This window comes from Penicillium canescens (assembly GCF_028828765.1).
Source record: "Penicillium canescens strain IBT 15451 chromosome Unknown utg000003l_segment0_segment0, whole genome shotgun sequence".
NCBI classification, from domain to species: domain Eukaryota; kingdom Fungi; phylum Ascomycota; class Eurotiomycetes; order Eurotiales; family Aspergillaceae; genus Penicillium; species Penicillium canescens.
In genome coordinates this window covers 1,850,428-1,868,770 of record NW_026703965.1, presented here as the reverse complement: position 1 = coordinate 1,868,770, position 18,343 = coordinate 1,850,428, and the positions used below count along the sequence as shown (strand labels likewise).

At 47.7% G+C, this 18,343-nt stretch overlaps 6 protein-coding genes across 6 annotated transcripts; 1 reads left to right on the top strand and 5 right to left on the bottom strand.

Moving 5' to 3' along the window:
• Positions 1 to 649: 649 nt before the first annotated feature.
• On the bottom strand, positions 650 to 1,696 carry N7446_004149 (NmrA/HSCARG family protein; the record flags this gene model as incomplete). The annotated part of the gene is made up of 3 exons (XM_058512898.1): positions 650 to 984; positions 1,045 to 1,493; positions 1,524 to 1,696. The coding sequence occupies 3 exons, from the start codon at positions 1,694 to 1,696 to the stop codon at positions 650 to 652; spliced, it is 957 nt and encodes a 318-aa protein (XP_058374227.1).
• A 1,305-nt stretch (positions 1,697 to 3,001) lies between these two features.
• N7446_004148 (uncharacterized protein) lies at positions 3,002 to 4,482 on the top strand (the record flags this gene model as incomplete). The annotated part of the gene is made up of 2 exons (XM_058512897.1): positions 3,002 to 3,354; positions 3,426 to 4,482. The coding sequence occupies exons 1-2, from the start codon at positions 3,107 to 3,109 to the stop codon at positions 4,480 to 4,482; spliced, it is 1,305 nt and encodes a 434-aa protein (XP_058374226.1). The 5' UTR covers positions 3,002 to 3,106.
• Positions 4,483 to 4,697: 215 nt separating this feature from the next.
• rpnL (proteasome regulatory particle lid subunit rpnL) lies at positions 4,698 to 5,605 on the bottom strand (the record flags this gene model as incomplete). Its single annotated transcript, XM_058512896.1, has 2 exons — positions 4,698 to 4,976; positions 5,039 to 5,605. 2 exons carry the CDS (start codon positions 5,603 to 5,605, stop codon positions 4,698 to 4,700), a joined length of 846 nt encoding a protein of 281 aa, XP_058374225.1.
• A 615-nt stretch (positions 5,606 to 6,220) lies between these two features.
• On the bottom strand, positions 6,221 to 7,009 carry N7446_004146 (S53 family peptidase; the record flags this gene model as incomplete). The annotated part of the gene is made up of 1 exon (XM_058512895.1): positions 6,221 to 7,009. One exon carries the CDS (start codon positions 7,007 to 7,009, stop codon positions 6,221 to 6,223), a length of 789 nt encoding a protein of 262 aa, XP_058374224.1.
• Positions 7,010 to 9,840: 2,831 nt separating this feature from the next.
• Positions 9,841 to 14,818, bottom strand: N7446_004145 (SNF2-like protein; the record flags this gene model as incomplete). The annotated part of the gene is made up of 9 exons (XM_058512894.1): positions 9,841 to 10,749; positions 10,814 to 11,474; positions 11,530 to 11,960; positions 12,019 to 12,229; positions 12,275 to 12,951; positions 13,010 to 13,635; positions 13,690 to 14,620; positions 14,677 to 14,742; positions 14,804 to 14,818. The coding sequence occupies 9 exons, from the start codon at positions 14,816 to 14,818 to the stop codon at positions 9,841 to 9,843; spliced, it is 4,527 nt and encodes a 1,508-aa protein (XP_058374223.1).
• Positions 14,819 to 16,528: 1,710 nt separating this feature from the next.
• On the bottom strand, positions 16,529 to 18,339 carry N7446_004144 (uncharacterized protein; the record flags this gene model as incomplete). The annotated part of the gene is made up of 2 exons (XM_058512893.1): positions 16,529 to 17,462; positions 17,540 to 18,339. The coding sequence occupies 2 exons, from the start codon at positions 18,337 to 18,339 to the stop codon at positions 16,529 to 16,531; spliced, it is 1,734 nt and encodes a 577-aa protein (XP_058374222.1).
• Positions 18,340 to 18,343: the final 4 nt, after the last annotated feature.

The window sequence follows — 18,343 nt, the reverse complement described above, 5'->3', positions numbered from 1 at the left end:
TGCGTTACGCCGGGAGCGTTGTGCCCCCATATGTATATGTCTTAACCGTAGAAGTAAAAGTTTGTCTTTTGCCTACGTCGAAAGAACATTAGGATATACAATAGATGCAAATTACTGTATGTAGACTCAGAGAATGGACGATGTTTCTACTAGGTATATCTAAGGCGACCCCTATACAGCTAAATCTAGTACGATGCTCTTTTGAAACACGTTAATTGACAGCGGTAACAGGTAACTCTATTCCACTACTTAAGGAAAGCAAGTAGCGATATAGGGGCGATTGACCATGAGGAAAAGAAAATTAGCATTTACTAAAATATATCCCATTTCCAAGGACTGAATGGCATAAGAATGGTTCGTTTTTAGCGGTAGCAATCGAGCAAGTGCTGGAATCTGTGAAAACAGCCTCCGATGGCAAAATCTGGAAGTAATGATTGAGATGTTGGAACTGTTCAGAATACGCTTAAGTCTTTGCGTATAAGAGGATTCTGTGTCATATTGGTTACCAGAGACTGAGAGGAGAAAATGGTAGTGCCATTACAATTCGTAGATATGCCTCTCCTTTAATTTTCATCAACAATCTTCCATTCGGCTGCCATCTCTATATAAACTGACAATTGGTGGACACGATTTAGAATCCTCCAGGTCCCTAAAACGAGGCCTTGCTCTTCTCTAAAAACTCTTTCCAGCTGGTAGGCTGATAGCCGTGCTTCTTGAGCAGATCATTGCTCTCCTTCAGGCTCTTGCCGTTGTAGTAACCGTAGTTCTCAATAAACAAGTGATTCCCCAGCATCTCTTCGCCCATAGGGCCGGGAATGGAGCTCTTGTAGGTATCAGAGTCCACTTGGATGAACTGGGTCTTCTTTCCAGTAACCTCCTCGAACTCAGCAAGGATGCGCGAGGGAGAATAATAGTCAGCTGCGGCCAGGATTTGAGAACCCAGAACGTCTGAGCGACTCTTCAGGGCTGCTGCGACATATTTGCCTACAGAAATCACTTTGTCAGCTTTCCCACTTTTATACTAGAAGCATGGATATATCATACCCATATCACTGGCAATGTCAACGAGCGGGAATTGGGCATCTCTGCCGACGGGGTATGCCAGGTTATAGACGCCGTCATCACCCTTTCGCAGCATTCCAGAAACGGTATAGTTGGTCATGAAATAACCAGGGAGCACAAATGTGGCGGGCATTCCGATCGACCGGATGTACTGCTCGACCTTGGCCTTGTGGTCAAAGTGAGGGACATGAGTGAGTTTACCGCCCGATGTCTCGGTGACATTGAGTAGAGAAGAGAAAATGAGGTGCTGGACGCCAGTCTCTTTGGCTGCATCGGCGACATTCTTGCCGTGCACTAGCTCAGCGTCAGAACCGGCATTGCCCCAGTCCGGTGTGGTAACAAGAAACACCGAGTGGCTGCCTTTCAATGCCTGAGCCAATGACTCTTTGGAGCTCATGTCGGCCTTGGAAGAATCTGTCAATATTGGACACCTATATTTTGAAGAGATGATGAGGACTTACAGCCTTGATCTCGACTCCCTGTTGGGCAAGAGCTTGAGCTGCGGGCTTCGAGATATCGCGGGTGATGCCACGATTTTAAAGTCCTGAGACAAGCTGGCATCCTGCAAGATGGTGCGAATGACAGAACCACCCTGCTGTCCTGTAGCACCGAAAACCGTGATAAGTTTTGACATGGCTGGGGCCTTGAGAGATAATGTAAATGTTGAGCTGATGGGTTTGATACTTAGTGACTTGACCTGGACCGGGGAAGTATTCGATCTTTATACCAATATGTGTGCTGTACTAGTGATCATACCATAACCTCGATCTTAATAGACATCAAACCCTAAGTGGCTCGCAAGTTCGGGGATTCGGTGATCCTTTCTCACCGAAGAACCGCGGTAAGTCTATTCTATAAGCAGAGCGACATGGTTAATCATTCTGTTTTGCATATTATTGATCTCGCTGTTGATCGGGGCCCGATATTTAGCAATTATTAATGTTGGACTAACAGTGGGGATTCGGGCTTAATATCAACCCCGATAAATGACCAACTCTCAAAATTCTTCTACATTCCATGACGTTAAGATGGTTAGAGATTCTTAACTCGATAATGATAATAAGTCACCTGTATAGAGGTCGTTAGTGTGTATAAAACCAGCTTCGAAACTTTATCAAAGATTATAATCTCTAAGGTTGGATCCCGCTCTGATTCAGTACGGGATTGAGATGAGCCCGAAGCACACGTAATGATCTCAGGACATTCTTCAACCTTTGTATTGGGTATTGAATTTTTAGTCTTGATTCTCCTAACACCGTTATGAAAGCCAGTCACTGGTAAATCATATATATCATAACCACTCGATCCAGTCCTATTTCCTTGCACAATGGCGACAGTCAAGGAGGATCGCTCATCAAAAGCCTCATCGCTAGATAGTCTTCCTATCAAATGCTTTTGCGAAGAAGCACCGAGCTTTCGTTTGATTGTTTTGCTTGCACCATTTTGTATGTTTCTTGTTTGCCTTTTGCTACTCTAGTTGTTGCAAGTTGTAGTATTAAGCATCAATATTAATCTAGAGTGTACATACCTGTATATATGTGGGTAAGTATGGGCATGAAACAACTTGGATCTCTCGAGTGGGGTTAGACCTGATAACCATCGGAAATCCCTCAGATCAGCTGATTCGGACGCGCCTGTATGGACTTTTGGAATATCTGTCTCTCTCACTCTCTATGTATATATGATATAAAGTTATCTATAGATCTAGAACAAGTGACGCAGAAATTGCGGTTGTAAGAACTGGCTACGTACGTGACCTGTCGGTAATAGGTGAGTAGCCAATAGGTAGATTGGATCTAGTGTTCCGCGTATATCTTTGTTGCTTCTGCGTTTGCAGTTGCTGAAAGGTTGTATACTTCTTTGCTTCGGAGTGGATACTCACCGCCCCACTATGAGGTTTTGGTTCAAATCTCAACTTCCCGAGAACAGAGGCCAAGTGGAAAAAGATCTGTCTTATATCTTCGCCTAGATACGGTCATTGTGAAAGTGACTTTGCAGAATTGAATTTGAGTGCATTTCCTCTACAGCCGCATCACCACGTTGTATGCACCCCGTGACGCGGTTGAGATCAGATCAAATCACAATGGCTGCAACTATTCAGCACCCCAAGTCTGCAACAACAGTATTCCTAGACCAGCCACCGAGCTGTCTAGAATTCTGCCCTGAGGCACAAGACCATTTCATTGTGGGCACATACCTTCTATCAGAGAACAAAACTGAAGATGGAGAGATACAACAATCCAAAACCGGAAGTATCCAGCTATGGAAGCTAGATCCTGTCAACAAAGCACTGTAAGTCAGGAATGCATGAGTCTGCCCATTGTGTGAATTTGTTCATCGGAACCACAACTAATGTTGTATAGTTCCCAAGTCCAGAAAGTCGCAGTGCCATACGCCGTCTTTGACCTCCACTTCCACCCAAAACACAAGAATCTATTCGCAATCGCAAGTAGTGTGGGCTCAGTGTCTCTATTTGAAGTCTCTGCCAACATATCAGCGGGAGATGATGCATCTACTACAAGTCCCAGCATCACCCAACTATGGACGAAGCAAGTCCACGAAGATCCATCCATCCCAGCCCTGTTCCTAGCGTGGGCACCGGAGAACTGGTTCCCCAGGTCTCCAGCAGACGGATTTGCCGTCACATTCTCTGATAGCCGGACAGCTGTCTTCGGGACCGAGGGTGATCTCCGCGACGAAGATTGTCTAGTTGAATGGGGAACCTTCGAAGCGAAGCAAATGATTGAAGTCTGGTTCGTGGCCTTGTCCACAGCTTCCACAGCCTCCGAGGAGCAAAATCCATCCAAAATTCCCTTCATGTTCACCGGTAATGATTTCGGCTCATTACATACACGTCGGTTAGATAATACTGCCGCGTTGGACGATCCTGACGAGCATATCTCGCCTATGCTTATTGAGCATGACGATCGGGCACGTCATCATACAGCTGGTGTTACTGCCATTTTACCGCTTGGTGTTCCGCTGTTTGATGATGCTCCTGTTTTGCTGACGGGAAGTTATGATGAGGGTTTACGGGTATATTATGCTACACGCAGAGGGGAGGTTCTTGCTGAACAATGTCTCGACGGTGGAGTCTGGCGGTTGCAGTTGTTGAACACGACGCAAGTGCCTGAGTCTGCAGACCCCTTGAATGTTACGGAATGGAGCTTCTTGGTGCTGGCAAGCTGTATGCATGCAGGCACTAGGCTCGTTCGGGTCACTTGCACGCAGCAGGATGGTACTCCGGAATGGGTAATTGAAGTGCTGGCGAAGTTTACGGAGCATGAGAGTATGAATTATGCCAGTGGTGTATGGGAGGGGACGAAGGTTGGACGAGGGGAGTCTGGGTCTGGGGAGCTTCTATGTGTCTCGAGCAGTTTCTATGACCGGAGGTTGTGTGTGTGGACTGTAGATGTTTAGTCGAATTATAGACTAAATCATCTGCTCTTTACAGACTGGCTATGCCGTCTAGAATGTTACTGGAAATAGGGAAGCGGGATGGACTCTAACATGATTGTTATCATGAGCACGCTAGACAAATCACAATGCAGAAGCGACAGGTATACAAGTACATCCGCGCCCAAATAAATCATTCATACCTGAATACAGCATATCATTCCCATTGATGAGTGTAATTAAACAATGGTCTCCAGTTCCCGGGCGTAGCCCAACGCGTTCTCAATAACGGTACCGCTAGCCACCAGGATGTCCTTCTCGGACCTGGCAGCCGCCTCAGGCTCGACAGGGAAGTGTATCCGGCCGTCGCGGAGGATCCAACCACGCTGCTGGGCAAACTCGATAACGGCACCTTCAGACTCGAGGAAGAGGAGGTTTTTGGCGTTAGAGATGGGGAGGGAAGGATAGGCCTTCTCCGAGCAGTCTGCGATTTCACTGCGGATGGTACCAATGAGAACCTATGAAAGATGGGCGGGTCAGTACTTTTGTTCGACATACAATCGAGTCTGGTGCAACTTACATTCGAGAACAGGCCAAAGTCTTCGGATGGCACACGCTCAGACTTCGTCTCTCTCCAGACCTTATCATAGCTGCCTTCCATCAAGTTGCGCTCCAGCTCAACGGGGTATTTGATGTATGCATCATCTTCAACACGGCCACCCTGCAAGCTTGCCTCTTCAACCAATCCTTCTAGCACTGTGTGGAAGTTGGCACTGTCGCCCATGCTCAAAAGAAGAAGCAGGTACAGTCCTGTGATCTTGCTCCGCTGGCTAGTGCTGAAATCAACATTTGACGAGTTCTGGCCTGGAAGACCGGCGTGTCTCTCAAGATCGTAGAATGGCTGGAGCTGCTGGTAGTATCTTGTGAATAGCTGCGCGTCGGTCTGGCGAATTGAGGCAAGGGCTCCGAGCTCGAGGACTTGACGAGCGAGGACGACAAGCTGGGGAGGTGTGGATGAGGTTGGGATTAATGCATTTTGCATAAGAAGAGCCCGCTTGGCGCGGCTAAGGAGGTCGTTGGCGGTGTCCAGCTGCTTGCGCTCGAGAGCACCGTGGAGCTCTGAGACAAGGGACTGTAGATCGGACATGGTGCGTGTGAGGTGAATTCAGGATAATGTTGAAAGACGGTAACAGAGCCGAAACGCAATCTAACGTAGGCAATGGCTGCAACGGAGGAGATAGAGAGCTTGAGGATAAGTTGATGATCGTTGGTGACAATCCGGCGCTCATGACGGAGCTGTGGTGGGCGGTCAGCTTGTGGTCGCACGTGACCTTGTTTATAATCGGAGATCGTCTACTACTTTTTCGATATTCTTCGATTTTTAACTTGACTATTGATTTGCATCGAGCTTTCAGAATTGCGCCATTGCCCAGCAAACCCGACATGTGTTCAATTGAGGCCGTTTTGAGCAGCTTAAGACAATGCTAACGGGACAAGGGTCTGAAAGAGAGGCGTCCCCAGTCCTGTCACAGGGTCCCACCCTTCGGTGGCATTCCAGCTCGCACCTGACACCAGAGGTGTTTTAATTCCGCCAGTAATTTTCCCGACACAGCCAGTGGAGCCACCGTGAATAATGTCCGTGAACCCAGGTTGTCCGATGCTATAAAGCCATGGATTCAAAAAGCCCATTCTAGGCATATTCTGTCCTAAACGGGCAGCATTTAGCTGAGAAACTACAGCTGCAAGTACTGGCGCCGATGCACTATACATATTTAGTCTGTCTCTTTTCTTCAAGATCGGGAAGTACAAACCTTGTACCACCGACCAACGCCCAACTTCCATGGTCTCGAACCATGAAGTTACTCGCCTGGGCTGCTACGCCGGGAATGCCTCTTCCCTGGGGATTGTATAATCCACTCCATTGACTTCCCAGTTTACTGAGGTAGCCATCTACTGCGGTGTCCTGGTACGTTGGACGTGGGAAAAGATCCGAGAATCCACCCCCAGAGAAGGAAATTGCACTTTCGGGGTCGGTGTTGTGCGTTCCTCCAACGGAAGTGACGAACGGACAAGAAGATGGAAATTCAGGTAGGAATTTGGTTCGGTTCTGCCCGTCATTACTTAGGCAAGAACCACCAGGCCCTGAATCCCCACTGCTGAACAGCACTGTAACACCGCGCGCGCCGAGCTGGGCGAACAGACTGCAAGTTGCATTTGCATATGACTCTGGAACACTCTGCTCGTCTTCTCCATATGAGTTTGAAAGTACCGCTGGAAGTTCATGGTCCGAGAGACTGAGCAGATAATGTAGTTGGTCGAGGTAGGGCTCATTTGTGGACTCAGTGCCATTTGTCCGGCCAACCTCTGGGATTATAGGAGCTCTTCCACCGGTGGTGTAGAAGGCCGCTCTCACTGCATCTGCAAGGGAGATAGCGTACTGCACATCTAAGCTTGCTTCAGTGCTGTCAAGTGAAGAGTTCTGGTCATTCTGTCCATCATGAATTGAAACCACGGTGAAGTTATTTGTATTTTCCGCGGCGTAATGAGCCATGAAATGGTCAAAATCCCGGTATCGAGCGTATTGGTCTAAGTAACCAGATATCCCAAGGATATTTTGCCGGCTTGGTCTGGTAGTCATGTTCCCAATTCCATACAGGTCTCGAATGCAGGCTGGTGTGATCACACTGCGACATCCAGCGGCCAGGTCTTCAGGACTTGCAACTTTTGGTTGGATTAAGCGTGACATTTTCAGAGACCCGAGGTTGCTGAACCGAGTTGTTGGTTGAATCAACTGGACATAAGGATGGATATTACTAGGCACTGAATAACCAAGGGTGCGGATGGCGGTATTTTTCTGGGCATATTGATGGAAGTAGAAAAATTGTGTTTTCATCATTTGCTCAGCTTGGACAATTGGAACTGTGAATTTTATCCAGTTGCCTTCTTCTTCGATGAAGCTGGCAGGGACATTTTCTGATTTCAGCCATGCGAGAACTCGATCTAAAACAGATGGGTGTGGACGCAGAAACTCGTTCACTTCTTCCCTTGTCATATGTTGACCGTATGTTGCATGTCCCGGAGTTGACAGGCCAACCACTTTTTGTTCAAATTCTGCAGCGTTACTTTGGATGATTGCCAGATTGAATGTCATTAGCATTGAGACTGAAGGCCTGCTTCCTCTCGACCAGCCCTCCGGTACATTCTCCAATTGCTCAACGCGCTCATAGTTTGAATAAGCAGCTTGCATCAGCGAGGAGCAGCATAGTGCAAGATTTAAGATATGGAAAGCTAAAGAAGAAGGCCTCATTGTGTCATGCAACGCTTGACCAAGTGACATGTACTTCGATGCTGAGAAGTTGCAATCTGGTTTTTGGGCCCAGTATGCATGCTTTATAAGATGTGAAATATCTTCACCTGCTACAGGTCCCTCCATCTTCTTGCTTAAAGTTCAATCAGGGGACTACCCTTCCAAACATGGGTATAGTGACCAAGGAGGTTGAGTGCAGAAATACAACGTTGCACGCTAATTCCATGGTCACCTGCATCACATCCCCTATAAAGTCAGCGTAGAAGTCTCTTTGTAAGACAATCCTTGGCTATAGGTGAATAATCTCCGCGAAATGATCGTGGGGAAAGGCCTGGGGCCGGAGTCTACTTAATAAGCGTAAGAGTGTTTTACAGCGAGAATACAACACAGACTCAGTGGAATGTTCTATTTAGCTTCACCTTCAGCCAGATGCGCAATTTAACCTTAACAGCAACCTTAAACTCACGTTGACCAAGCATAACAAGGTCTGAAGTGGGCCGGTCCCAGTCGTACTACCTCGTAGCTTGATATCGAACACAGGGTCCCGCGTCATATGTTTAATCGCCGGAGGGATGTTCACGAAGTGACTCATAGGTCACTTGCTAGGGAGAAGTGATTTTTTTCCCTTTTCCCCCTTTTTTTGGGAGACTGGGGGTCAGCCAGCCTACTACCGTACAACCGAGCTATAATTTACCCCAGCGACTTGAACAAGGAGGTTTTCTATGCCCTCCGTGCTTATCTATGGATCTATACAGCCCATTTAGTCAACGAAGGCGATGTCGATAAAAGTACCTAGCTTCCTTTGTTAGAGCGAAGAGGAGAGGTTGGCAGTGGAAGAAGCAGGTTATATCTCTGAGAACAAAGCCCATGTCTAAGCCGGGGAAGGTCTGTGTAGTGCTTAACACGACCAAGGGAGCTGTAACATACTATAAATTAGCACTATACCATTCCATATTCAAATGAAGATTTGGGGATACGGAGGATTGAGGCGAATATAAAGAAAGAGAGGTACGGGGTGTCGGCATTACCTTAGAAATACTGCATGAAAACCGGGTCTATAGATGATCCCCATGGCTCCGGACATAAGTTATGATAACTATAACTAATTTTTAGTATATTACGTCACTTTTATGCAGTTTTATCCATCTAAATCTCTTTATATCCGAAATAATTACTTAAATAGGTAATAATCTTGGTATGTTTGTCTTGTTTGATATCCACTGGATATCCTCAAATATCCAGAGGATACTAGGTAGCATACTATATCCGCAAAATTGAGGATTAAGGATACTAGAAGCTATACTATATCCGCAATTTGCGGAGAGGATATGTGGATATCCATGGATATTGAGGATGCTGCCGCAGTCTAGGAATTACAGAAGAATAGTAGATTCTATAGGTATGCCCTGCAGCTAGTATTTATTACCTAGACTTAGTCGGATAAAAGTCAAAGTATTTACCTTAAGGTGAGAATTCTCACCCATTCTCACCTCTCTCACCCTAGTCTCCAGGATTCTCACCTATTATCACCCACACTCGCTCTAAAGTTTAAACCAATACCGCTTTAGAGCTTAGGGCACATTAAGCATTGGCCGCGTATAGTAATGGGCTTAAGTACGGCTGAGCGGACAGGAAGCCCTGTTCTCCACACCCTATGGCCGTATGTACTAGTTCTTGCATTGAAGGGGATTATATAGTAATTAAACTCACAAAGGCCTTAGACCAGGCCTCACTACTCTATATGGTAGGTGTCTTATGTGCGGCCAGTAGTCGGGTGGGTGTCACTCGGGTGAGAATCAGGGTGAGAATCACCTAAGTCGCGCGACCACTGCATTGACCCTAAACAATAACAGAATGTCATTAGATCGCACCGTTCCCTCTAAAACGCTCGGCATCTTGGCATCTGCAGGGTTTACTGTATGGCAGGCTAGGGACTCCCCCATACTTCACTGGAATAAATATAAAACACAAACTCAATGAAATTAAGAATATAGAATCTCCGTTGCGGCCTTTCAGCACAAACTATTCCCCTGTACCCCCACCTCGCCTCCCAGCTATTCAATTTGATGTGCCCCCTACTCCCGGTCGCCCTGGGTTAGTTGCAGGAACTCCTTCATTTGCTTTCTCTTCGGCCCCTTGAGTGTCTCCATCGTCTTGTTGGCACCCACAACTTCCTCCGGGATGTTTGGGTACTGGATGTGGATAGAACTGCCCACATGTATTGTTGGAATGCCGCGGATATGGTTGTAAAGAAGCAGAAGACCTAAACGAAGATAGCCGGAGTCCTCTAAGTCCTCGACAGACCACGACTTCTGGTCAGGAAAGTCAAGCAATGCCATAAGGTATCGGACATTGTCGTCCGGCTGATGACGGTCCGCAAACTCTTTCCATGATTCCCTTGTGTTGAAATTTAGGGTGAGAATCTTCTCTAAGGAGCGACCCAAGTCAATTGTGTCGAATAGGTCATCATCGGAGTCTCCGAGTTCTTCATCATCATCAGGCCCAGAGTCTGTGTCTCCTTCCTCTGATGCCGTATTCGGAATATACGTTGAATCCAGATCATCCTCTTTGGATCGCGAGCTCTCCTGGTACTTGATTATTTTCAATACCGTTCGACGAACTCCCTTGGGAAGCTCAATTTCTGGCCCAGTGGCGCCTCCATCGTCCGAGTCAAGCTTGGTCTTTGCAGCCTTGGCCCACTCGGCGGGCTGTTGAACGAGGTACTCGTTGAGTGCGGCCTTTCGGATTTCGTCGACTTTTGCCTTCTCTTTGATAAGACTCCGTCCATATTCGCTTGCGTAGCAAGCATTCACTTGAATTTGGATGTTGTTCAACAACTTGATGATAATTCCTTGAAGAGATGGTTCGCTTGAATTGACAGCCAGTTGCAGGCTAGCCTTGGCTGCCTGTTTCACGAACCTATATCGATCATGGGAGTTTGGAACAAAGCATCGAACGGCTGTGACAGGGTAGAGTGAAGTTACCTATAGAGGGAAAAAAGGGGGGATTAGTCACTGGTTCCCAAACCACGGATCTGGGAAAGCTCACCCGGAGGCATCGGCCAATTGCTTGGGATTCTTGTCCCCAGCTCCTTCCCGGACTCAAGAGGATCACACGGTCACAGGCCACATGTAGATTCAAGCCCACCGTACCGACATCATAAGTCATCACCAATACACGCAAATCGGATTTGGGGTCGTTGAACATTGCGATCAGCTTATCCCGCTCCACTGCAGACAGATGGGAATGAAAACCTCGAACACCAACCAAAAGGCTTCGTAGAACAACTTCAATGAACCAAGCATTGGCAGGTTGTAAGTCGACCAAGATTAGTTTCTGGTGGTGGTTATACTTGTCGGGGTTGAGCGGATGCACAACTTTGCGTCCCAGGATTTCATCCAGCACCACCCGTAGACACGGGGATCCGTATCCAAGGTATTCCAAGAGCTCCTCTCCGGTTTCCGCTGGACAGAACAACTCACCCTCTTTCCGAGTGGTGCGATGAATGAAGTCCCCTGTCGCACCCCGGGCTCTCCAACTTTCTAGAGTGCTGACAAAGGTATTTTGGTTGACAGATTGCAGTTCTTTGTCCAGTCTAGCCAACATGGTGGAGCAATTGCTCAAGGCCATTTCGCGCAATGCCTTTGCGCCGGCAATTACCTTTGTTTTTGAGTCCACGGATTCAATGTTTGTGACCTGGACAAATTCTCTAAACAAGTCCTGGTCAGTGCTGAGCTCAACTCAAATGCGGCTACAACACTCACTTTGCTGCATCTAAATGTTTCAACTGATATTCGATGTGCTCCACACCAGCACGCTGGGAAAAGGACGTTCGTTGGTAAAGCTTTTTGAACAGCGATTCCAGTGGCAGCGATTTTTCCCCATTGGACATCTCGAGCACTGAAGCAGTATCTCGTTGGATGGCGATCAAATTCAGTACCGCGCTGAAGTATGATGAGATTTGAACGTGCAGCTCGCCTTTGTCCTTCAGGATATCGGTCATAGTAGTCGACTCCAGGAGCATAAGAATATGGGGTGAGTCCTGAGGCATTTCCTTCAGCGCAGAAACCAGTTGACGTGGTGCCAATGATGCAAGCGACTTCTTGATCTCAGCTTCTGCTTTCGAGCTTTCTGTTAACTGGTTGAGATCCTCGCGGCCTCTGGCCCCTAGCAGCTGGAGCAGCCCCACTAAGTCCTATAGATATAGTTAGATTCAAGCCGGTCCAGAACCATGGTTTGGGGTGGATACTTACCATGACCGAGTTGTACATCGGAGTTGCCGTTGCAAATAGGATTTCGGGGAACTTCTGTTTGTTCAAGACAGTCCAGATCGCACTCCTTGTGTTCTTGGCTTTCTGCGCCTCATCTGCTAGAAGTAGGCCGAACACATCTTGATGATCAGTCTTCCAGACAGTCTCAACTCGAGGTCGTACTTTCCAATCTGGGCTGCCATCAGCCAAGAACCTGGGGATAGGGTAGTGCTCTCCTGGTTTCTTGGTCTTCACCTACCACGCAGTCCGGTTAAGATGGGTGTTATACGAGGTGATGATAACTGCTGATCTGGCTTTTTCATCCGTTCCATTCATGGTCCCGGCGAGAGGGGCAGGCCAGTCTTTGGATTGCATAGCTCTGGATTTGATGTAGTCACGACCAAGAATGGATCCCTGGTCAGCTTCGCCATATGACATGATCGGGCGAAGATATGGCCAATTCGTTTCAATCTCGGATACCCACTGCGAAATAAGAGTGGATGGCACTAGCAACAGAGTAGGCTTGTTCGTTCTCGCGAGAACACTGTAAAGAATGGTGGCAAGTAGAATAAGCTTCGTCTTTCCGAAGCCGGTCAGATCCGCGCAAATTGCGGCATGCAACCTCAAATGCTTCAATCTGCCAGCCGCCTGGATGACCCGTTTGTCCTCTGAATCCTTCCTGGAGATCCTGGCCCACTTCAAGAGCACAACAGGATCGATGTTGCCGAGTAACTTTATCAAAAGGCCAACTGCACCGTTGATCTGATAAGCAAAGAAGTCGCACTTTGTAGAAGTCCCTAGAACCTTGGATCTGTATCGGTTGGTTCCAGACACGTGCTCACAAAGCAACAGGTCAAGGCAGATTTCAACAGGGGGCCCTGATCGTGCCGGCGTTCCACCGAATGCATTCTGTAAGATGAGGTGTTCTTTTGTGACCTATATCTTAAGTTAGCAGAATGTTGATCAACAACTGACAGTCTTAGGGGAACGGTACCGATGAAGATTCGAGCTGGCTCTCAGCGGTGTGATGAGCGGCTTGGTGGGCTTGGTGGAGGTTCTTGGCAGCCTCCGGTGAGATGAATTGCGCCTCATCCACACCGTCCTTTCGACTTACAGGTCGGATGACTGACAGCATGCTTTCGATGGTCGTGATCTGCCATTTTCTTCGGCCGTACTCAGTCTCCACGTCGTAGCCACCATAATAAGCCACCTGCTCAGCTTTCGTAGGGAAGGTCTTGGGTCTAGCCTGCACTTTGGAGTCTTTGGAAGTCTTCTTCATGAAAAGCAAAGATGCTTCAAGGCCCGCATCTTCTTTTTCACTCTCTTCGTTGCTGTGCTTGGTAGCTGGTCTTGCCGAGGAAGGTTCGGGGGTACCAGGAATACTAGGTGTCAAAATGGGCGGGAGCAGTCCTGGAAGCAAATCGTCAGACTCCAGGATAGAATCGTCTATCTGATCTTCACTTCGTGCACGCAGTCTCACATCCACGATGAAGTTTGTGTTGTCCGGGTCATTGAATTCAGCTTTCATCTCATCCCATTTGGTCTTCCATGGGTCCATATGGAACACTCGACCCTTCTCAGAACCTGCTGTGGTGTACGTGACGTCCACTTTGCGTAGATCTAAACCAAGATTTTGACAGTTAAGGGATACTCGTAATAAGTCCCGAAACATACCAGCAGAAGTGCATATTCTTGGATCATGGCTCATGATAGAAGAATATGCTGGTATCCAGATCTCTTCTTCCTCGGCCTTCTCTAGAGCATTTTTCAAAGCCTGTTGCCCTTTGAACGGAACCGAGGCATCCCAGACAAGCTTGACTTTGATTTCGTGAGAGAACTCCGGTTCTTGTGCGGGGGTGTCCATTGTGTTATGGTCAATTCTCTCTGTCTGCTGCATCCATACTGGAAGATTGCTGTCGTCCACGATCGGTGCTTTGCGCATAGTCGCCACTGTTGTAAAGCGGGTGCTCCATATCGAGCCTTGGACTGAATTGAAGTACTTCAGTATTTCCCAGGCTCGGCCAAATGGCTCCATAGGCCCTTCGCCCTGCAAAGGGCCCATCACAGGAACAGGGTATGTTAGGGGCTCATCTGTAGGGAACTTGATGTCAGTCTCTGCTTCAATCTCATTCCACTGCAGAGAGCTCATGTATTGGTTTGTTTCCTTAGAGAAGCTGGCATAGTCGTCGAGGCAGAGTTTCAGCTGCACTAGGCACCACGCCATACGCATTTTAAGGTTCGAAGCCTTGCGTTGACGGTCATCATCCCCATTGCAGGGCCAAGTTTTGTGTGGGTCGAAGGATGCCTTTAGTTCATCAAGGTGGCGGTCGATCAGAATGAATTGGTCTTTCTTGTAACCTATGCCAATTTCCTTGTGCCAGATCGACCATATCTGAAGTACCGGCCATGTGCACACGAGATACCGCAGTTGGCTGGCACTCTGGAATCCGATATATCCAGCAACAGCGGCTTCGACTCCGTTCAGGTTGATGATGGCCGCGCTTTTGTTGGAGGTATCGATTGGCCCACCCTGAATCTCTTTGGTCTTGCGGTAGGAAGGCTTCCGAGGAGTGGATTTGCCGGTTTTCTTGGGTCTTTTGTTAGACTAGATAAGTAATTAGCAAAAGGAGGCCCGTCTGGAAAGCATGGTTTGGGACCCACTGTATCAGCCTCATCCACATCTCCTTTGCGCTTTCCTGCGTCGCCAGCACTCGGGCCACCGGGATCCTGAGAGGTCCATATCAGTATCGCATTGCACAATGTATCATGAAGATGAATGGTAACTCACTTTGGTGGAATCCATCCTGGTGGTTCAGCGCTAGGAAAGGGTAAACCGATGACGGTCTCGAAAGCACGGTTGGATAAGCAAGGAAATGAAACTGGTTGAAATCGGAGATGGGTCAGTATATCAATGCGAAAAAAAAGGGGGATGGGGCTGGAATTCAAGGATGATTCTGGTGTGAGAAGCTGCGCAGGGGTATTTGGGAACGCAATGTATGCAAAATGCACTGAAGCATGTCCTAATCAGAAGGAAGAAGATGTTCACTTGGAATCTCAATCAGATATCAGATCAGAATGAGTGTTCCTTGAAGAAAGTGCTCCGGTTGTGTATGGAACACACTCGAGAACGTCACAGGAGTGAAAGAAATGCTTCTCAGTTCTGAGAAAAACCAGAGACTGGATTGAGCAGCTGGAAAGAAGAAAATAGAACAGTAATGTATGGGGAACGCACTGTAAGATGAGCAATGGGGAATAGAAACCATTTTCACTTGGAATCTCAATCAGATCAGAATGAGTATCGTATGAAGAAAGTGCTCCGATCATGCATGGAATGTACTGGAGGATGCCACAGGAATGAAGGAAGTGCCTCTCAGTTCTGATAGTAACTTAAAATCTGATTTAAGCAGCCAGGCAGGAGAGGATAGAGCGGTAATGTATGGGAAGTGCACTGCAAGATGACCCACGGGGGAAGAAAGCAATGCTCACTTTCGATGATAATGGGATATCAGATGAGAACGTGAAACTAGGAGGATCGGAGTGATATTGTGCAGGGGATACCAAGAGTGCGAAGTGAGTAGCTGGAAAAGGGAATATAGGACTGTAATGTATGAGAAACGCACTGAAGATCTCCCACGAAGGAAGAGGGTTTCCACTTGAGGCTCAAGCAGATGATTGTCGGAATAGAAGACTTCAAGCTTCGAAAAGTAGAAGAAAGCATCAGATGCACATTCATGGGAGGGTATTATGTATGAGATTGGGAGGACGAACCGTGGATTCCAATGCCCTTGGTCAAGGTGATTAGAAGAATCTGCGAGGCAATTGATCAACCCTCGCGCGTCGGAGCGTGTAAGATATTTGGCTCGAAACTGGTGATAGAGGTGGAACAACTAGCCTCGGAAGACCTGCAAGGAGAGAGAATCAAACGTCAGGCCTCGAGTTGTGGAAAGACTGCCGCTCAGTAGCTGAGCAAAGCTCACTTTCAAAGGCGTGCAACCAGTGAACTGACGTGGGGTCAGGGAAGGCGGGCTTCAGGACCATACGATGGCATAGAAAAGCCAGCGGAATAATCTTGAGCCTCGCCGGGATCGTGTGTCTGGATGGCTATGGCGAATATGATATTGTAAGAGCAGAGAAAATAAGTCACAAGGCCAGGCATCGATAGTGTATGCGTAATGTGTTATTCATGTACCAATAAAATGGACCCCGACAGGTTGAGGACTCCGCGATCTTACTGAAATATCAAAGCCATATATTGAGTACCTTTCGTGCACAGCAACTGGCAACGCAGGTATGTGTATAGCAATTGCCATGGCTTTACAGACCTTTCAAAGTCGCTCACTTCAAGCAGACAGATGGGTCTAACGATTTAGTAGAAACTGGTGGTTTTATTCTGTGATTCAGTGCCCCTAAGTGAATTATGAAGCAAGTTCAAGCAAAGCAGGAATGTGGTAACAATGGCATCTCCAGACAGAGCAATAACAATAGCCTAGCAAGCAGGGGAGGGACACTGATATTATGCGGAAAGACTCAAGGTAACCTGATCCCCGTTTCTTCGCCGAATAGACTCTATAACGTCATCCATAGACGTCGTCAACCCACCGAAACATTCTTGTGCATTAGTCCCTACATAAAGGAAGACTCCACCGTAGAGTAATCCGTTCAAGTTGCCATACTCATCGAGTACGAACGAACCAGAGTCACCTGCGTCACAAAAGGTTGACTGTTGACTGTCAGACCCACGTAGCTTTCCATTCACGACCACAAATTCATCGGCAGAAGAAGAAGTAACCTTTGCTGTGTTTCCGGACAGATCCCAGCGTATCTCGTCACCTTTGGCCCATTGACATATTGCCTTAGCGCCATTGCACACCCCGGCTGTGACGCCAGTTGTGCGACCAATCTTTGTGCAGAATGCTCCAGGGATCAATTTGTTGATTGACGATAGCACGGTGTCTTCTTCAATCGTTGTGGATGTGGCGTGTGGTAAATATTTGTCCGGTGTAAGATGTGGAGGTATCTTGAACATCAGGTTCAGGCCAAAGAAAGAACTTTCAGGTGGCATCTTCACAAAAGCCCAGTCTTGCACATGCCTATTTTCGATTGCCTTTCCGGACGTGATGAAAACATCACCTAAAACAGCAGGCAAACGGTGCAAAATCTGGCCCTTCTGTGTCAAAGTAGCCTCGGAGCGCTGGGCTTGGGCGACGAACTGCTGAGCCACAACGGGCGACATAGAACCTTGTCTCCATTGCTGGGATCGCAAATTGGACAATCTCCGATGTAGATCTCCCAGTGTATAGTTGTGATCGACGTGAGAGGGATATTCCATCTGAATATGCTGCCCTTGCTTTGAACCAAGTGAGCAGCCAAGCCGGTCAAGGTCTGTCACAAAGTCTTTCGGCGTTTTAGGCCTCACGACATGGTAATTTGTCAGGAATCCTTTGTGGCTGGTTCCATTCGCGGTCAATACAACGAAGCCCCCAGAGTTCCTGAATTGTTATCGCCATGAATCCCTATGGAGGACCCTATCCCTGGGTCACCCTCGACTTTCATGCGATCCAGCACAGAGACTTCTTTATAAGCCAATGGCTGGATGTCCCCAGGCAGAAACTCGATTTCAATTTCGCTAACGTGAGGCGCAAGGATCGCAGCAATATTCCCCCGGAGCCCAAACCAGTTCGCTGAGGTATTTGGCGATACGATAACCACCACAGCAGGCCGCTGCTTTTCGGCTCGACTGCTTATATCAAATGCACAAACCAAATGCCACCGGCCTGGAATCTCTCTGCGCAGAAGATTGGCGACTGTCACTTTTGTCTTTTCGTAGGCCATTGCAAGTGGGTTGTCAAGTGGTAAGTAGGCCAGCGAAGGTTTATGACACAAATCGATATTCAGAATCTCGACGTGAACGTTCTGAATCCGATGCTGCTGTAGGAGTCTGACAAGGTGGTCCTTGACAGCCCCGATGCTATCTGGCATGGAGTCCTCCGTAGTCAAAACAACACGTAGAAGATCTGTCGTGACCTGGGCTCCAGCATTATCAAAGGTTGAACCGTGCATACACGCGAACGATACTGTTGAGAACCCGTGGGACTGTAGGATCTGGGGGATGACTGGGTGGAGTGGGAGTGTTCTGTCCTCTTCTTGAGGAGCAAGAGGGACCACGGAAAACGGGTATGGAGAGGGATTCTCAACACTCGTCGTTCGATAGGGATCAGATCGGTAGATGTATTGGCCGATTTTCATATCACCATCCGTTTCTCTAGACTCGCGTTGATGTTTTCGTCGCTTCCTTGGCGATTCGGGAGGTGTAAAAATTGACATTGTT